The sequence below is a fragment of the Crocodylus porosus genome, unplaced genomic scaffold (assembly GCF_001723895.1).
Source record: "Crocodylus porosus isolate Cpor-Errol unplaced genomic scaffold, CroPor_comp1, whole genome shotgun sequence".
Lineage (NCBI taxonomy): Eukaryota > Metazoa > Chordata > Crocodylia > Crocodylidae > Crocodylus > Crocodylus porosus.
This window is the reverse complement of record NW_017728928.1, coordinates 16,230,925-16,249,660: the sequence shown is the minus strand read 5'-3', so window position 1 is coordinate 16,249,660 and position 18,736 is coordinate 16,230,925. Positions and strand designations below refer to the sequence as shown.

At 45.4% G+C, this 18,736-nt stretch overlaps 1 protein-coding gene across 3 annotated transcripts in view; it reads right to left on the bottom strand.

The window, feature by feature from the left end:
• The window catches only part of LOC109315144 (ketosamine-3-kinase-like), a 9,175-nt gene extending 2,178 nt beyond the window's left edge, over positions 1–6,997 (bottom strand). Inside the window, exons 1-5 of one of the 3 annotated variants that reach the window (XM_019542709.1) lie at positions 6,837–6,997; positions 3,793–3,944; positions 2,269–2,375; positions 1,697–1,779; positions 1,214–1,336 (exon numbers count right to left, since the gene is read on the bottom strand). In XM_019542709.1, the coding sequence (XP_019398254.1) occupies positions 1,214–1,336; positions 1,697–1,779; positions 2,269–2,375; positions 3,793–3,944; positions 6,837–6,977 (606 nt within the window). In that variant the 5' untranslated portion in view covers positions 6,978–6,997. Of the gene's footprint in view, positions 1–1,213; positions 1,337–1,696; positions 1,780–2,268; positions 2,376–3,792; positions 3,945–6,600; positions 6,641–6,836 lie in introns of those variants that run through there. The other 2 variants (XM_019542710.1, XM_019542711.1) reach the window with 2 other exon arrangements.
• Positions 6,998–18,736: the final 11,739 nt, after the last annotated feature.

The following is an 18,736-nucleotide window of genomic DNA, read 5'->3' as shown; positions in this document are numbered from 1 at the left end:
GTGGTGTGTGGGTGTGTAGCTCTGGAACACGGTCCTCTCCTGCAGTCAATGCAGGCAACACTTGCAGGGGGTGGGGGGTATGTGTGTGGTTTGCAGGGTATGAGGGAGGGTGGCAAGTATGTGGAGACATCCCCCCCTCCCCACACTTCCTTCATGGTGCAGCAGCGAGTGGGGGCACTGGTACCTGGCTCTGGCCAGCGCTGCACGTCACAGCAAAGAATGTAGCCATTGTCAAGCCATTTGTTTCCCTGGTACTCCCTGCAGTCATGGGGCACAGGAGGGAAGCCCCAGGTGCCACTTTCCCCATCCCCACTCCACTGCCTGAGGGGCCCATGAGTGTGGGAAGTGCCAGGGAAACAAACAGCCCAGCAGGGGCTGCGCTCCTTGCAGCACTAGCCAGAGCCAGACAACAGAGCCGAGCAGAGTTCCCCACCCTACTCTCTGCCCGCTGCCTGCCTGGGCTGTGTGCCACAGGGAGAGGGGTACGCGTGCCTCCCCCCCGCTTGCCTAGCTGAGCTCCAGGCTGCTGCCGCCCCACTGGGCGAGAGCTCCACGCTGCTGCCAGCCCCCAGCTCCACACTCTGTGCTCCCACACAGCTGCAGCCCCACCCCCAGCTCCTTTACCTACTGCTGGGAAGGAGCGGGATGCCAGGGAAGCCTGCAGCAGCAGCCCTCCCCATGCTGGCAGGGCCAGCCCTTCCGCCCATAAGGGTGGAAGCGAGACATAATAGAATATGTTGGGGACAGGTGTAGGCACCTCACTCCCGCCCTTGTGGGCAGAAGTGCTGGGTGGGGTACAATTCACTGGGGGGGTGCTGTAGGCCAGTTCAAAGTGTCTGGTGGGCTGGATCCGGCCCACAGTCCATATTTTGCCCACCCCTGCCATATACAACTTCCCATAATGAGCATAACGCTTCCAAGTCCAAGGAGATACAGGTGTGAACTTAACCCACCACTTCCCCAGTGGCAATGCATAGTGCTACCCTGCATCCATTCATTTCAGAATGTTAAAACTGGTTGATATTGCATTAAGTCACTGTAACTCAGTGTGGGGGGGTCCTTTAATCACTGGAAATTAGCATCCTTTTCTAACAAACTCTGGAACATCCTAATAGAAGGAAGGAACTAATATATTTTAATAAAAGAAAAGGAATAGAAAAAAAACCACCCCCATCTACCCATCAGTACATTAAATCACATGAAGTAATCTTACCTGAAGTTGTGCCCAAAGTTCCCTCGCCTCCCTGTCTCCTGAATTCTTTTCAATCATATCCATTTGGGGCTGGATTCGCTGAGTGGCAAAAAAAGTCACCCAATCATTCTGCCAATCATTCACCTGGAGGATAAGATCAAGCACAGGTTCCATAACACAAGAGAGAATACCAAATTAAAAAAAAAGTTTTGGGAATATAGTCTCAGTTGATAACTTCAAAGACTAGATAAATGTCCCAACATTTGGGGCCAAATTAATTCCTGGTATACCTTCACTGAAATAAAAGAGCTTCACTAATGTTAATTTTGGCGATTTCTGTTTTCCTAAACAAAGCAACATCTTACACTATCCCAGCATTTCCTTTTTTAGCATTAAGAAAATGAGGTGCCGAATCTTTAAGTGACACACACAGATCCCCCAAGAATGTACGGTGGCAGCAGGTATCAATGGATTAAATAAATTCAGAGACTAAACAAAACCTACCTGGGGGAGATAACCACAACAGGTGACCGTATTAAAGCCAAACTGATCCACAAACTGGACATCTGTTTGCCCTTGACTGTTACCTTTCAAACATAAAATCACAGAGAAAAACACTAATTATAAAGATTTAGTATCTGCAATCCAGGTGGGCTTTAAATCAGATGAAAATATAGTAATTTCCTTTATTGGAAACAGACATTTTGCACCTCAATACTCTTTTTACTATGATTTCCATTTAATTAAAAATATGACAAAAATATGCAAGTGTCAAACTTAATTATTTAAGCGAGTGTTATACCTCCTCTGAAACAAGGCTGTTATGCACAATGGTGCAGTGGGACGAAAAGCAGGGATTTCAAATCAAAGAAATATTTTGTCTATTAGAGAGATAACTATTTAATTATAGCGCCAAACCAATTTTAATTATAACACAAAAAGCAATTTGTTCTAAATCTGTTTTCATGAGTGTTACTGGAGCAAAACAGATGTTCCCTAAAATGACAAAGTCATTTTAGCAACTGCCTGTTTTGCAGATTATTATTAACTAGATTAATGTCACTAAATTCATCAACAGCTGTTTACTGTACCAACTGTGTTCCCCTCTTTCTTCAGCCTCTCTCCAATTTTCTGGTTGTGAAGATGTAGGTCAGCCAACTGCTGTCCAAGCTTTCCTGAATGTCTAAAAAGCCAAAATAAGTTATTTTATTATCACTGAAAGACACAGTAAGCAGTGAATTCACAGCCTGATATACATGAGCAATTCTCTGTGTTTGCCCAGCATGTGGAAAACTTCCTTCTCTGGGAACAGAGACATCTTTTTAAACATTTTTGGGGGGTGGGGCAGGGGGTAAAAGCATAAGATACTGACAACCGCACTTATGGGGCTATTTCTGCCAGTATTACCGTCAACTGAAATGAAAATGAAGAGAAACCACAACTTCATCACCATAAACAGTAGGAAGGACATGCACAATACTGCTTTTATACATTTGATTATGCTCTATAGAGGAATAAATGAGTAGGATTCACCTGGCTCTCTCAACATCGGGGAACCCAGAATACTGAACCAAGACTGTTCTCACTCTCCAAAGGATGATACCAATTCTCCAGCACCTTCTGCACTTGCTTCAGTCCATCCTTATGTTAACTTCTTCCAGATGCTTCTGCTATTATGGAGCCTAATTGTCTCTCAAGATCAACGTGTTAAGTGTCACTTGCATACTTTTCCTGTGCTGACGGCTCTCCAAGAATACAAGGATCAGCAGGTGGGCAAGCTAAGGGGACATGCATCCTGGTTCTAGCACTGCCCAGAGCAGACGGGTAATGCAGGCAGAGGCTACATAACAATTCTGCAGTTGCCTGCTTGATGGGCTCCCTGAGCTGGCTAGAGGCCCCAAGGTTGGTGTGGGAAGAAAGTAAACTGAATTCCCTGATGGAAGCAAGGATCAGGCTCCAACACATTGGTTTTACCCTGGGTCTTCGGCGCGGGGGAGGGACATAAAGCAAGGACCATACATGTTAAGCTACATATTCACAACATGAATGCCTTCTTGCCTGTTTTGGGAAGTTTCACATATACACCCCTATTGAATTGTAAGAAATATTTAAATAGGAATGCTATAAGTCCTCAAAGATGCAACTTAGGAGATTAGGGATTGGCAACCTGTAGTCTGCAGGCTAGGTCCAACCTGGTGGTGGTGGACTTCAGGCACCACGGTGACGGAGAGAACAGGTAGTGGTGGCACTGCAGTGAGAGTAGTGACTGATGCTCTGCTCTGGGTTGAAAGTGGCTTGTGCTTGGAGCAAAGCCTCATTAAAGTGGCTTCCCACTGCAAAACCCTGTACTAAATCATCTCACCTGAGTCACTCTCACCACCAACTCTCAAGATCCTCGCTGTAAATACCTTAATTTTTCTTAGCTGAGGAAAGAATTGCTGGGTTAAGTGCTGTGACACACAACAGAATGCTGTATTCAGTTTTAGTTTTTAATGGGTCGGAGACAAGGGAAGCATCAAAATGTACTTCTCCTCAAAAACAAATAACATGAAGATCACACATATCTGAATGCCTGACAACATGACACTGTCAAAATTTACCTGTTTAAACCCTTCATTTCCAAGTGCTCCATCACAAACAGTGTGGTGCCCCCTGGCAAGTCTATAACTTTGATGGGTTTGGGGACCTTTATTGTCTGGGTTTTCAGGAGAGCTTCTAAACTTGCCATTTCTCCCTCAAACATTCTTCTAGCCTGTTAAACACAAAAGAAAAGGATTAGTCCCCAGAAACACTGTTAGCAACAAAATTAAGATGTTCCTCTGGGCAAACCATATCTGAACCTTTTTTTGGTACAAGCATATACAAGACAAAGGAGGGTCCACAGTTGGGTTGCTTATAGTATGGTCAACCTACAGATTTAAGAATAACAGAATTGGTTTCTTTCCTATACGCCTACCCCTAATGAAACAGCACATCTTCCAGCATTCCGTATTGTCATATAAATAACTCAACAACTGAATCAAAGCCTGGTTTCTTTCCATTCATTTTATACACATGCTTACTAATCAAAAATTCCAAATTAACATGATATACAGCAGGGATGTCAACCATGTGGCTTGCCTGCCACATTCAGCCCACAGAGCCTGTCTCTCCAGTCTATTGAGCTACTGGAGGCACCAAGTGTTGGGCCCTTTAGCCCCAATGGGCATGGCCATTGGTGGTGAGCTTGGCTTCCCCACAGCTGCAACCTACACTACCCTTGCTCCCACTAGATCCCATGAGTTTGTCACCGCTGTGGTGGCCACTGCTGTAGTCCTCATGCCTCAGGTTGGATTTGACCTGCAAGGAATCGCACTGTCTGGATCCAAAATAAAACCCCAGGTGAATGTGGCACCTCAATATATAGGAATAAGTGTAAAATTAGTTGCAATGTATGTCAGGAAAAAATTAAAGAGTGTGCTGGGTACTGATAATCTATGTGGCTTTGCACACACAGTTCCACCTAGAAATACTAAATTAGCTGTTGCTGTGCCTTGAATTTATGTTTCTGCAAAGAATACAAATAATTACATTGTGCCTAACCTGTAACCTGGGATGTTCTTTTAAATGAGAGTGCAGGAGCCAGCTCTACAATCATCATTTATGTTTAGAACTTATTCATCTGAGCTGCTCCATTGATTCCAATGAACTAGTTGTGTCAGTAAATGGTATTTAAAGAGTAAAGTGTGCAGAAGGCAGCCCATAACCAACAGTATTTGCTAAAAGCACTAACAAAACCAATGAATAAAATATCAAAAGATTACACTGGATACAAATACAGGAATGAGAATCATCAAATAAGCCACAGGTGATGTTGATTACAAACTCCCTGAATGAAGGAGAGCAAGAATGAGAATTTCTAGACTATTAATGAGTCTGAAATTTTGCTTTAGAAATAAAATGATTTCTCTTTCCAAAACAGCTCCTAAAATATTGCTGTAGACAATAGCTGAAAACAGGCTTATAATGGAACTGCTGATGTATTCAATTGCTGCGCATACAGCACAGCATTTTTAATGCAATTAATGAAGGCTGCTTTCGTCAGCACTCTGTGTCCATAGATGCATGGTAAAATTACAAAACAATGACTACTGAATAAGAAATTTATCCAGGTCCTTGATATTTACTCAATACCTCTTTCTCCCAGCCAAGCATGCTAGAAGAATTACCTGCCAACTATACATAATATATATAAACTGGAAGGGGACAGGGAGGTCCTAGATTGTTCTCTATAAAGCTACTAGATTGACTGCAAAGCAAACAGCTCTTTCAGTTCCTTTCCTGGGGGATCTCAATACACTTAGGTTTCAGAGATTTCATAGACGTTAGAGCTGGAAGGGACCTCTGAAGATCATTGGGTCCAGCCCCTCTGCCCAAGGGGCAGGAAGTCAGTTAGGGTCAAAGGATCCCAACAAGATAAATGTTCAAATGTTTCTTGAAAGTGTCCAGAGTAGGTGCCTGCACCACCTCTGGGGGAGTCTGTTTCAGGCCTTGGGGGCTCAGCCAGTAAAGGTTTTCCTTATGTCCAGCTTAAAATGGTGTTGGAAGAGTTTGTGACTGCTGAAACTTATCATCCCCTGGGGTGCTCTGGTGAACAGACGTTCCCCCACATCCTGATGCACACCCCTGATGTACTTATAGGCTGCCACCAAGTCACCCCTGAGCCTGCGCTTTTCCAGGCTGAAGAGTCCCATAGCTCTCAGCCTCTCTTCATAAGACCTATTCTCTTGCCTTCTGATCATGGGTGTGGCTCTCCTCTGCACTCTCTCAAGCTTCTCCATGTCCTTCCTAAATTGTGGAGCCCAGAACTGGATGCAGTACTCCAGCTGTGGCCGCACCAAGGCCGAGTACAGCGGGAGGGATGCATCCTGAGTCTTGCTCGAGATGCATCGGTAGATGCAAGCCACAGTTTTGTTCACTGGAATGACACTGTTACCTTGCTACTCATATCACCAACCATGAATGAGACAGGTCTGAAATGCATAGCTGGACACCTTTCACTTCTTTCAGTAGTGGTATTACTGGCGAATGCACAAGCTGCGTCCGTGCGTGCATCCACATCTCTCTTTCCTCAGCCAGGGCCCAAAGCAAACATGTTCTTCGAATATCTTCCTCTGCCTTTCCCCACTGCCCAAAGGGTCGCAGCATTACCCAGATGTGCCACTTAGCAGTGCCAAGCCTCCCACAGTGATTCGTGCCCGGGACTGAAGATGATGACACAGAAAGTCGATACCACAGAAAACTCTGTTTCCTTTAAGTGCAGGCAGCTGGTGACTGACATTTGCCTGGAAGAAGGAAGGCGCGGCTTTACCTTTCCTAGCCTGCTCCAGACCCTGCAGGGGGTGACAATACCTGACAGCGCCCCTCACCTGCTGGCCCAGGGGATGTCAGGACGGCACCGGCTGCAGGCTGCAAGTGCTGGCCCACCTGCTAGCCCCACTGACCCATTAATGCCCCCGCACCGCAGAGGGCGGTTCCTGCCCCTCCAGCGCACCGCACGGCCCGGCCCGGCCCGGCCCGGTCGCTTCCCGCGCCACCCGCATCGCCCGGCCCGGGGCGAGCATCGCGCGGCAGAGCCTGGAGGCCGAGTCCAGCCCCCGCGCACCTCCGCCTTTGAGTTGCTCTTCACGAAGACGCGGCCGCGGTCGGTGTCATAGCTCTGCCCCTGGCTGATACAGCCGCCGCCCGAGTGGCCCGTGGGCCGCAGCCACGCCGTGGCCAGCTCCCGCTGCAGCGCCGCCTCCATGCCGCCTCCGCCGCCGCCAAATCGGGACGTGAGGCTGCGCATGCTCAGAGCGCTGCGCATGCGTCCTGGCAACAATCGACGCCAACACCCTCACCCGCTCTCCAACTCCGTAGGAAACACTGGGGAGGCGGTCAGCTCCAGCCTGAGCGGCAGGGGGCGCCACTGCGCCCATGAGGGGTGGGCGTGGCCAGGAAGGAGAGGGGCGCTGATTGGCGTGGTGATGGAAAGGGGTGGGGCAGGGTCGTGCGCGTGCGGGAAACGTGCGTTTCTGTTTGCTTTCCTCTCACGGAGGTTTCCACCTTGTCCGGAGAATTTCGGGATCTATGAGGAGCGCGCCCACTCCCCCTCGGAAGGGATTCCCGCCACACGAGGCAGGAGATTCGGGTTCCTGCACTTTTTCGTTACTGCTACGTGCTCCCAACTTTAAGGGATGTATTTAGTGTTGGTCTGAGACAAAAAGAAAAACAAAACTCCAGATCTCTTGGTTCAGAGATGATACCTTGCCGAAAAAAGATGGTTTTGTTTTTTGTTTCAGTTTCTTAGTTGGTTTCATAAAAGGGATCATCCATCTCTTTCTGAATGAAGAGCTCTATAGTTTTGCATTTCCCAATTCTAAGAGTGTTTTTGCTCCAGGAGTTTCCTCAGTGTTTCAAAATGTTGGGAGTCTCTGGGTAGTTGAAAGAGATGTCCCCAAGAGGGGACAGCTGATTTGCTTCCCCAGGTGAAAAGCATGTTACCCTTTGTCCCACCCTTGATGGCAGGGGACACAAGTCAGGCTGTATCTCTCTGCTGCCCCAAGCCTGCCTGTGGGGCAAAGTGCTTCTATGCTCAGCCCATGCCATGGGACTGGTTGGTGGGGGGAACAGCACGTCCCCTCTGCCCAGCCCACTGGGCCTGGAGCCATGGGGGACACGATGTTCCCCAGCCCAGTGCAGGTCTGGGGCAATGGACAATACCGGGCATCCCCGCTCACTTCCCCCACAGCCTGCTTTGCAGGGCTGGTTGAACAGGGGGAGTGCTACACAGGGTAACAGATCAGGACTCTTGGGAGAGGTGATATCTTTTATTAGACCAACAAGATTTTTGCAAAGAAGTCTTTAGTTGCAAGCTTTTGGGCACAAAATACTTTTCATCAGGCATTGGAGAAAAGATTGTAAGAGTTTTCCTGGGTAGAAGTGAAAGTTCATATTTCATAGGATTTCACAGAGGAGTCAATAGATGGAAAACTCCTGGCAGACTCCGTACCAGCTATGAACTGACTGCCCAGAGTAGTTTTCCATTTATTGACTCCTCTGTGAAATCCTATGAAATATCATTTCTACCCAGGAGAATTTTTACAATTTTTTCTCCAATGCTTGATGAAAGCTGTTTGTGCCCAAAAGCACGCAACTAACAAAAAATTTTTGCAAAAATCTTGTTGGTATAATAAAAGATATCATCTCTACTGTGAGTCCCAATTGCTTTTTCCTCTAGAGCAGGGGTATGCAAGGTCTTTTTTGGCCAGAGTGCCAAAAAACACCACAATGCCTACCTTGGAAGGCCAGCAAGCCAGAAAGACAAAATGAGGGCAGGGGGTACATGGTAGGATGCCCTGCTTGTGCCCCTTGCCCCCCAACTCAGGTTCTGTGGCTGTCCACAGCTACCCCAGCTCTGGGTATCTCCTGGAACCCAGGCTGCTCCCAGCAGGGCTTGCAGTGTCCCAGCTGCCTGCTGGGAGCAGCCCCAGCTTTCAGCTGGCAGCAGCTACCCAGAGCTGGGGCTGGCTGCAGCCAGGAGGCTGCAACAGCTGTGCTGGGCTCCAGAGCCCAGGCATCAGCTCTGTACCGGCAGGTATATGTGTGCCTCAAAGCAGGGCAGTGGAGCCTGAGGCAGCACACCCCCCATTTCTCCCCTGCTGCTGACACAGAGCTGGTGTGGAGCCTGGCACAGCTATTCGTAGCCAGCCTGGGCTCTGGGCAGCTGCAGCAAGCAGGTTGTGAACAGCTGCGCCAGGCTCCACAGCTCTGGCATGAGCGTCATGTGGTGGCAACTGCACGTGCACCTCAGAGCAGATAGGTGTTTCCTGAAATAAAGCAACAGAATCTATTATTACCTTTTGTTGCACCACTGATTTTTCTGTCACATGGCACAATAAAGGGCATCAACATCTAACTGCTTTGCATTTATGCCTTCTAAAAATGTTTTTAGACAATGTCCATTTCCACCATCTGTTTGCTGGACTCGGTACATGGCATAGTTTTTTCACAGCTGGGGTCCTCTGCGAGGATCCTGGACAACAACAGCATTTGGTGGTTGGGAAGGAATAGTGGTTATTTCCTCACAGGGCTTCCTGCTTCTCCCCTGCTCCAAAAAAAAGAAGACTTGAGGGGCTTTTTAACCATTCCAAAATGCTCCTTAGGTTTGCAAGCATCTGTAAGTTTACTGTGTGATATTGGATAGCATTACTAGAATTTAAGTGGGGAACTTTATGATTACCTAGTCTGACCTCCTACAAAGCACAAACCAGAGATATTCACAGAGTGAACTTCACTGTAGTGAAAATATCAAAACCAATTAGTTGTGCTTGAACTAAAATATATGTTTTGTTAAAGTTGGGGTTAAAAAGCCAACTGTGACTTCTGGGGAGGGGACGAGATAATACAGAAGACTTAGCCCTCTGGACTTTGTACAAGGAGCCTGGGAAATGGCAGGGCTTTTCACACCCTTGGAACTTTTCTGTGAAGGGCAGACAGCAGTAGGAGGAGCTGAGGAGTGTCATTTCTAGAAGTCTTCCCCTCTCACTGCATTCTTTATTTTCTCAGTGTTAGTCCTTTGTTCTCAATTTTGTTGCCAAGACTTTTACATTCCTCTATAGAAATAATAAATAGTAGCAAACAGAGAGGGGGCACATACCAGGGTACAAAAACTGGCTTGCCTAGAGACTGATTCTTCCCTTTCTGTGGTTCCAAGCTATATGGATAAAAGACACCTGAGTAAGAGTGAGCTGAGACAGGTGGAGTGGCAAGTGGGCAAGGTGTTATTTTTCTGTATAACACAAGGAGCTCTAGGAACATAGAGGCTGAAGAATTAGAAGACTCAGGCAAAATGTCATGCAAGTAATTTCTTATTGAGCAGTACTTTCCACTTTCCCATTTCTGATTCTTAAGTTAATCAAGTTACAAACATATTGGTTACTCCAATCCAAATTCAAAGCAAGCTAGAATATAGAGCTCAGAATTAAACTTTTCATTCAGTCTTAAATATGGCGTCACAGCATGTTCCTCCATAGCACGATCACTGAATATGGCAAGCTGTAGTAGAGAGTGGTTTAGTAGTGTATCTTATGGTAATGAAGAACAATTAGCCCTGCATTTTGGGGAATGAATTGGATTGCTGTATTTCTCACTGACAATGTAGCATAAAAGTGTTTGCCTATTGACCAAGTTTCAGGGGTAGTTTCATTAGTTACATGGCAAGCATAAACTAAAGAAATGGGAGCCTACAGCTCCAATCTTCTTCCAAAGATTATAAACAAGGCTTCGCCGAATGTTGACATTCCTCCAACAATATCAGTCTTTCCTGCTGAAGGGAGATAGTGAATGAGCCACAGTGTCATGGTGCAGGGGAAACAGTGGGTTGATGCTTCATGTAATCCTTTCTCCCTTCCACTACACATCGCTTGCTCCAACTTACACCATTTAAGAATATGTTTGCTACATGCTCTTGAGACGGCCCCCTCTCTTCTACGCTGATGAAGTTCATCAACTGTTGTATCATCCTGATACATTTTGGTATTCCTGTAACATTCACAGTAGTTAACTTTGTTTAAAATAGCATTTCTTTCTCTAGAGGAAAAGACAACTGGCACCCAGGGCTGCAAATTATTTGGTGAGTCATCAGTTAATATACACATCCTGAATAAAAAAGTACTGCAGCTGCTAATTTCTGTTTACTGCTTGACAGTATGTACAAGAAAAGAAAAGGTAATTGGTATGTGCAGCCTTTTATTGGCTGGCTTTATAGCTATAAATGGAAAATATGCATTATGGCTTTTCAGGCTGCGAGCTTCTATTTGTGTGAACATAAGACAAATGTGCTCTAGGCTCTTGTTTTTCCCCTTAGCATCAATAGATAGGTTGAAGGAGGGTGGTGCAGGAAGGAGCTAGGAATTTCCATTACAGAAATAAATGATTTGTAATGGGGAGACAGAGATTTGTTGGTAATATTTGTTTTTCTTTTCTCCTTTTAAATGCAATTCACACCACAGGAAGGAAGAACCTGGGTTTAAAAATGTCTCTGACCAGTTGTATAAGCAGATAAGAGGAGATGGAACAAGCAGTTCATTAAATGACACAACAAGAACTAGGATAAGGGTAAAATTCTGCTCTGATTCTGCAAGCATTCTGAGAACAAATCCCATTGAAATCAGTGGGCTTGCTCATGATAATAAAGCTAAGCACATGCTTAAATGTTTGCAGGGTCAGGGGCTTCATGGCATTCCAGCCCCCTTGCTGAAGAACAAGTCTCCCAGGTTGCCATTTAAGGCAGAATTTAGATGAAGATGGGCCCAAAGCCAGAGAGGACCTGACTACCTGTTCTGTAGTCCATGCAGGATCTGGTCTGGACAGGAGCCACCTTTTAATGTTTTTGCATCCTGGCTCTCCTCACTTTGTCTGCTTTTGGAGCTGGGTCCTGCAATTTATGTCATGTTATTGCTTTCTATAGATTCTTTTCTTTCCAAGCCATCACATTTAAGCAAGAGAGATTTTTATGTGGGGTCATTTTTAATAGGAACACTAATGTTCTGAAACTGCAAATGGTATCTGAAAAGGCAGTCTGAGTTATTTACGACAAAAACAAAACCAATAGAAACAAACCACAAGGTTTATTGCAAAGCTAATACTTTGGAGACAAATGTTTGTGAGTCATTCTTTTATGTGCAACTACAGGTTATTTTTTACAACTGATTTGTTTGTTATCCTAAGTCTAGTTGAATCTATATGGAGAAAAATATATAAAGGGGAATTTCCTTACTGCCTTGTCTTTAAAAAATAATTTAGATCTGTTGTTCATCAGGATATTATGTTGCTTCAAAGAGTATTAGCAGATGCATTTCTTTTGTTTCAGCTTGAAAAGGTAATGGGTTAAAGACTTGTGGGTGTATTCCAGTTCCTGTATAAAGTGTAACTATGAACTGCCCTGCAAAATAAACCTGGACTTGGCACAAACACTTGTTCCAAACATGATTACACGTAAATGTCACAGGGAAACATTCCAGAATTCCATAGCTTACAGATTAATGTGAAGAGTCATTTTTATTGCAACAATTTCCAAGCAATTGAAAGCCAATTATTTAAATAACAAAAATAGACCCCATAGCCAGAGCTCACCCAGTATGTTCCATATTTATATTTATTACAAAATGGTTATTTTATAAAATGTCATATATCTAACAATCTTTCAAATCAAGCTAATGCAAATCCAACCTATATTAACAATCCAGTAAAGGAAAAAAAATAACTACCAGCTTTAGCACTTCAGGAGTTTAGCTCACTTTCCTCCAGGTTTTCAGGAGAAAAGTATTTGCCTGTGATAATAAATATCAAAGAATTCAAGGTAAAAATGCAAGGTATGAAGGGAATACCAATCTCTGCAAATGGTCTTACTGCTCTAAATACTACAGAGAATCTTTACATAAAAAATAGCATGGTATTATTTGTCCTAATTTACTAATAAGCACTTCCATCACACTTTCCATATGAAGATCTCAAAGCACCCAACAATCATGTAGTATAAACTTTACAGTGTTCCTTTCCAGTAGGTAGGGTAGGCTGTTTTTTATTTGCTAAGGATGGGAAAGCTCAGGCACAAAGAATGTGAACAACTTACCTGAGGCCACAAAGCAAGTCAGGGTTAGAACTGAGATTACAAAACTAGAATCCTGATGTCTCATATAATGCTTTAACCAGTGCAGAATGCTGCCTCCATTGCCAAAAGAATGACAGCTACCAAAGCAGCAATATTTTAGTCTATCTCAAAATAAAATCCAAAATCCAAGATGACAGATGAAGCAGCTAAAAAAAACAGCACATACCTCTCTAGATATATTTCTATTTATGCAGCAGTTCTGGAAACATACTACTGTATGACAAACTTTCATGTGTTAACTCCTACATTAAACCAAAGAGCATATCATTACACTACCAAAATCACTGTGGCTAGAATTTATTACAGAAAAACAAATTTGCAACAATCCTAGGAGTCCATAATGTAATTAATAGGGTCTGCACAGGAATAACTATTCTGTGAATGAGCACATAGTATAAAATGTGAAATTGGAGTGCAGAAATTTTCTGACATACCAGAGAAATAAAAGGACGCTTTACAGATACATTTATGTATTTATTTATGTTCTTTTGACTTCACTGTGCTAATACTGTTATGGAATAGTTCTGTGCAATGGTGTTCAACCTCCAGACTGCAGGCCAAATCTGGCTATAGTTCTGTCATCCAGCCTGCAGAATGCTCCACAGGTCCACAAACTGGCAGGGGGGAATGGTGGCAGCATTAACTGCTGCTCCCTTGCTGCCAGATTCCCATAAGAACATAAGAAGTGCTATTTACTGGGTCAAACAATAGGTCCATCTTGTCCTGTATCCTGTCTAAAAATGGCAGAGAGCAGATGCTGAAAGGGAGAGTGAACTGAGTCTGACCAGGGTTTTTTTCCCATTGTTCCTCTTTTACTTGCAACCTCTGGCATTTAACTTCCTCCAGCGTAGGAGGTGCATGGGATTGGGCCATGCATGGGGTCAGGCTGGCACATGGAGAGATCAGGCTGTGGGTAGGGTCAGACCAGCACGTGGCTGGATGTGGTACACAGGATCAAGCTGCATTTAAGGCTGGCTTAGCACACAGCAGGACTGAGTCAACGCATGGCTAGGGCTGAGCCAGCATGCAGCCATATCCAGTTTGCAAGATCGCACCCGTGGACTGACCCCACACCACTCATGTGGTACATGGTGCCAGAAGGTTGGGGACCACTGCTTCAACATCTTAGAAGAACTTCTACAATTCTGGTATATAGAAAATACTCAAGTTTTTGGTATGTTTGAGAACAAAAACCACTTAAGTTTTGGACATTAGCTATCTCCTTGTAACTGGGTCTGGATGCAAAATAAAGATCAAGAAAGCATCATAACAAACCTTTGACTACAGCCACTTTCCTTCCCCCTTCCCTCCCTGCCTCCCATCTGTCTCACCTACAGATCACCTCAATTTACATTTTCACTGACTGGCTTTCTTGCATACGTATTGGCCTCTGGCTGCTTTACCACTCCATGGAGAAAGAGTGCATACTATCTGTAGACACTTCTTCAGCCTGATGAAGGGTGTTGGTGCTCAAAAGCTTGCTAAGAAAAATTTGTCCAACTGAGTTGGTCTAATAAAAGATACTGCATTTACCCAAAGAACCTTGCCTGTTTATAACAATCCACTCACTTCTAGAAATACTAATTGCATGGTACTAATTGGACAGCTGGTAAAGTACCTATGATTCTTCCAATTATTTCTGCAAAACAGATATAGAAATCTGTATATCTTTATGCACCAAGAGATAGACACCTGCTAACAAACATGAAACAATATGCATGTGTGCACAGTGAAGTTCGTGTAAGACGTAGGTAGAAAAAAAAAGAGACTGCATATTTAATTCTGAACCTGCTCCCCCTGACTGATCAGAAATTTCTACATGCTGGACACAGGTCACTATATATACAAGGAAAAAGCTACTCTTTCCCCAGTGCCTAAACCGGTTTCCTCCACCCAAAATGGAGCTTCTAAAATATCATCACTTCCCTTGAATCTCTCCATTAACTCCACCTTCTCTACTGCATCAAGTTTAAATTTCTAATCCTTATCTTCAAGCTCCAATAGAGCCCTGCTATCAGAATGGGGGCAAATGTGAAATCTGTCCTCTTGGACAGATTGGCCAGCATGGCTGTCAGTCTTACATAGACTAGGTACAGATCTAAAGACATTAAACAAGTGATAAAAAACAGTTTGTTTGAGGCAGCAGTTTTCAATCTCTTTAGACTCAAGGCATTCCTTGGAAAATGTCAGCTCTTCGCTTTCATTCATTTTGTGAAAGTTCTTTCTATGGCAAAGAGCTAAGAAAGACTACAACAGGACAACTGTGGCACCCTGGTTAAGGGCTACAGGTTCACTGTGATATATATGATGTTTGAGAGCAGGCCCAAAAGCCAACAAAGAAAAATACTGCTGAGAGGCCATAAACAGGATAATCATGAACTCTTTTGATAAGTAGGGATGGTACAAACTGAACCTACCTTGAACCCACTAGCATAAGTAACAGTGCTGAAAAGAAAGTTGCATATTTGATGATAAGGAAGATGCTTATGGGTAAGAACTGCTCAAAGCCTATTATTGTGTAGCTGTAGAAATTAACAAGACCATAGATAAATCTACAAAGCAGACTCAGTGCTTCAAAGACACAGCTGAAACCATCAAAGATGCAATCCTCCTCCCTGATTTAGCATATCAAAACAAGTATGTAGCCAAAAGCCAGTTTGAACTAATTAGAAGTTTTCTCACACTAACCTGATATCTTGCTTTCTTTCCCACCTACGCATGTATCGTGTCATGTGCACTGGAAGTTTTTAACTAACCATGGAGGTTGAGTCAATTAAGTGTAGAATTTGTGACGGAAAACTGTCTATATAAACTTGCTTACTTATTATCAAGGGGGGCTGGTTCTTGGAGGAGACCGGCTGGTCTTTGTTGCTGTATGCATGCTTCAATAAAGAGCTTTGAGATAAGACCTTGCTGGTGTTGCCTGTCTCTTGCGGTCAGACAATGGACCTGGGAAGTTGGGGTTTGAGTCCCTGACAACTGGTTTAAGGGCTACAGGGAAGTTTTGAAATACCATTCTAATAGACTGGTACGGGTTATGCCCACATGAGTAAGTTCTATCAGGGAAGAAAGTTATCTTTTTTTGTTTTGAATCAAAAAGTTTGATAATGCAGATAAAAGACAGAAATATATCTCTTGTCAGCCTGGGGCTTAAATCTGGCTGCACATGACCTAGAAGAAGTCCTGAATTTGCTGCTTCTGCCAACAGGGATAAGCAGCCTTGCTGAAAGCGTATGTTTCTAGTAAGACAATATTCACTTGTTTTTCAGTTCAAAGGGCCTTTATAAGGTTGCTTATCTTTTTTCCATGGCACAATGGCTTTGTATTTGCTGAAGACCTTATTACCTTTTTACCATCCCTAATTCTACTGTCTCTTTCTTACTGTATTTTATTCCAGCATGTCAGTACTTGATTGATCCTCCATATTTGAGAACTACATTTGTATCAAAGATTACAGGATTATTTTTACAGTTCATTTACTGAAATGGTACTTTTGTGAGAGGAAACACTGTAACAAATCACTCTGAAGGTACAATATAAGAAGTCAGGCCTAATCTACTCTGGACTGGTCAAGAGTTTTTTTTTCTGAATTAGGGAAAGCCATGTGGTTTGCAGGTGCAGCTTGCTTTTGAACCTGCACAATTTATACATTCGATGAAAAGGCGGAAGGGGAGATGTCTGGCAGCACAGTGCACTGCAGCTCACTGGGGTGGTCCTGGTTCAGTGCTGAATCAGGGCAATGCAAGATTTTGCTTGGAGCTCTGCTGTCTGAGTATTGGCCCTGCCTAAGCCTGTTTAGCTTGTGAAATCACACATCAGAGGAACATGGCTGCAGGCAGGTTTGAACATCGTCCAACTCTGATGTTAATTTAATTTTTTATTTCAACCCATTCACACACCTGCTTAAGAACATAAAAATGACCATCCCCGGGCTGCCCGCGTGGCTCATCCTCCCGGCCCCGCGTCTGCCGCCGGCTCAGCGCTCGGGGCCCATCCTCGGCCGCGGCCGGGGCGCGCGGAGCGGTCACCGCAACAGCAGCCACAGCCGCAGCGGGCGGCGCGGGGAGGCCGCCGGCATGACCGGGGTGGCGGCAACAGGTGGGCCGGGCTCGGGCGGCGTCACGGCGCGGGGCTGCGTGTACCGCGGCGGCCCTGGAAAGGAGCGGGGGGTGGGGGGGCAGCCCGACAGCTCGGTCTCCGCCGCTCTGGAGCCAAGTGGGCTCGGCCCAGCGCCCTGACAGCACCCGCCCCGCGCCGATGCCATTGGTGCGTCAGAGGCACCGCTCCCGCCCACCTCCTCCTCCTTCATTGGCACGCCGTGACAGGTTCCGCGCCCCCCTCCTTTCCCATTGGGCAACAGCCGCGCCAGCCTTTCCCTATTGATGCAGCTCCGTTCCCCTATGCTGTCATTGGGGGATCGCGCTCGGCCGGGCCGCCACCCGCTCTTGGCGTGCGGAATCAGCGCTCAGTTGCTAGGGGAGTCCTCCCGCGCTACTGGTTCGCTCGCCCGCCCGTCACGCTGGCTTCCCGCCCCCAGGGGCAGCAGGGCGGGGTCCGAGTGCGGGGGCGGAGCCGCCGGGGTTTAAACTGAGCCGGGAGGGAGGAGCAACCCGGACTATGTGAAAAACAAAAACAACCCAGAACAACTACGACTGTCTGCACTGCAACCGGGCCACATCAGCCCTGCCAGTCACTGTGGCTACAAATATGAGCTGGGTGCTCAGCCGCCATCAAAAAAGCAAACAAAATGTCAGGGGTGATTAAGACGACCTACAAAAAACTGGAACTCTGGGTTCCAAAATGACACCTTTCATTAGACCAACTGGGAAATTGCAAGCAAATTGTCCTTTTCTGCTTATTATTAAGGGATTGTTATTATTATACATTATTATATTATCTTATATTATTATTTTTATTATTATTATGGCTTATTATTAAGGGAATTCTGAACAGGAGGGAAAGTATCATCATGCCTCTATAAAGTCCTGGTGAGCCCACCCCTCAAGTAATTGCTCAGTTCTGGTCCCCGCACCACCAAAAGGATAGAGGGAACTAGAGAAGGGCGACAAGTAGGGTGGCCGTCATAGAGAGGATAGTCTGGCTGTCCTCTGTCCTTTATTGCTATGAAAGCTGATGCCTTTAAGTCCTCTATTTTGAATAGAAATATAGAGGACATAAAGGTGTCGGGTTTCGTATCAGTACAGGACACAGGACAGAGTAGCAGAAAACCGGACTGTCCTCTATGACAGCCACCCTAGCGACAAGGGTGATGAGTGTTGTGGAAGGACTTCCATGCGAGGAGAGACGAAAGGGGTGAGGCCTATTGAGTTTAGAAAAGAGGCGCTTGAGGGGGGACATAATAAGAGCTTATAAAATACTAAATAGCGAAGAGGAAGTAAACAGGGATTTCTTTTGTACTCTCTCTCAATACAAGAACCAGGGGTCACAAAATGAAACTAGCAGGGAATAAGGTCACAAAATGAAACTAGCAGGGAATAAGTTTCCAGCTAACAAAAGGAATTTGTTCACACTACCTGTCCCTCAGGTGTGGAACTCGCTGCCACCAGGTGCTGTGGAAGTTGACAATGTAGCCAGATTCGAAAAAGGCTTGGACACATTCTTGGAGCAAAGGGGCTATTGAGCATGGGAGTTAGGGGCACAGTCTCTGAATCACAACTTCCTAGACCTTAGATCTTGGAGGTTACAAATGGGAGAGGAAGAGTGGGTGGGGGGGAACCCTGTTCAGCTCACCCATTTCCAGCGTGACGGGCGGGCGAGCGAACCAGTAGCGCGGGAGGACTCCCCTAGCAACTGAGCGCTGATTCCGCACGCCAAGAGCGGGTGGCGGCCCG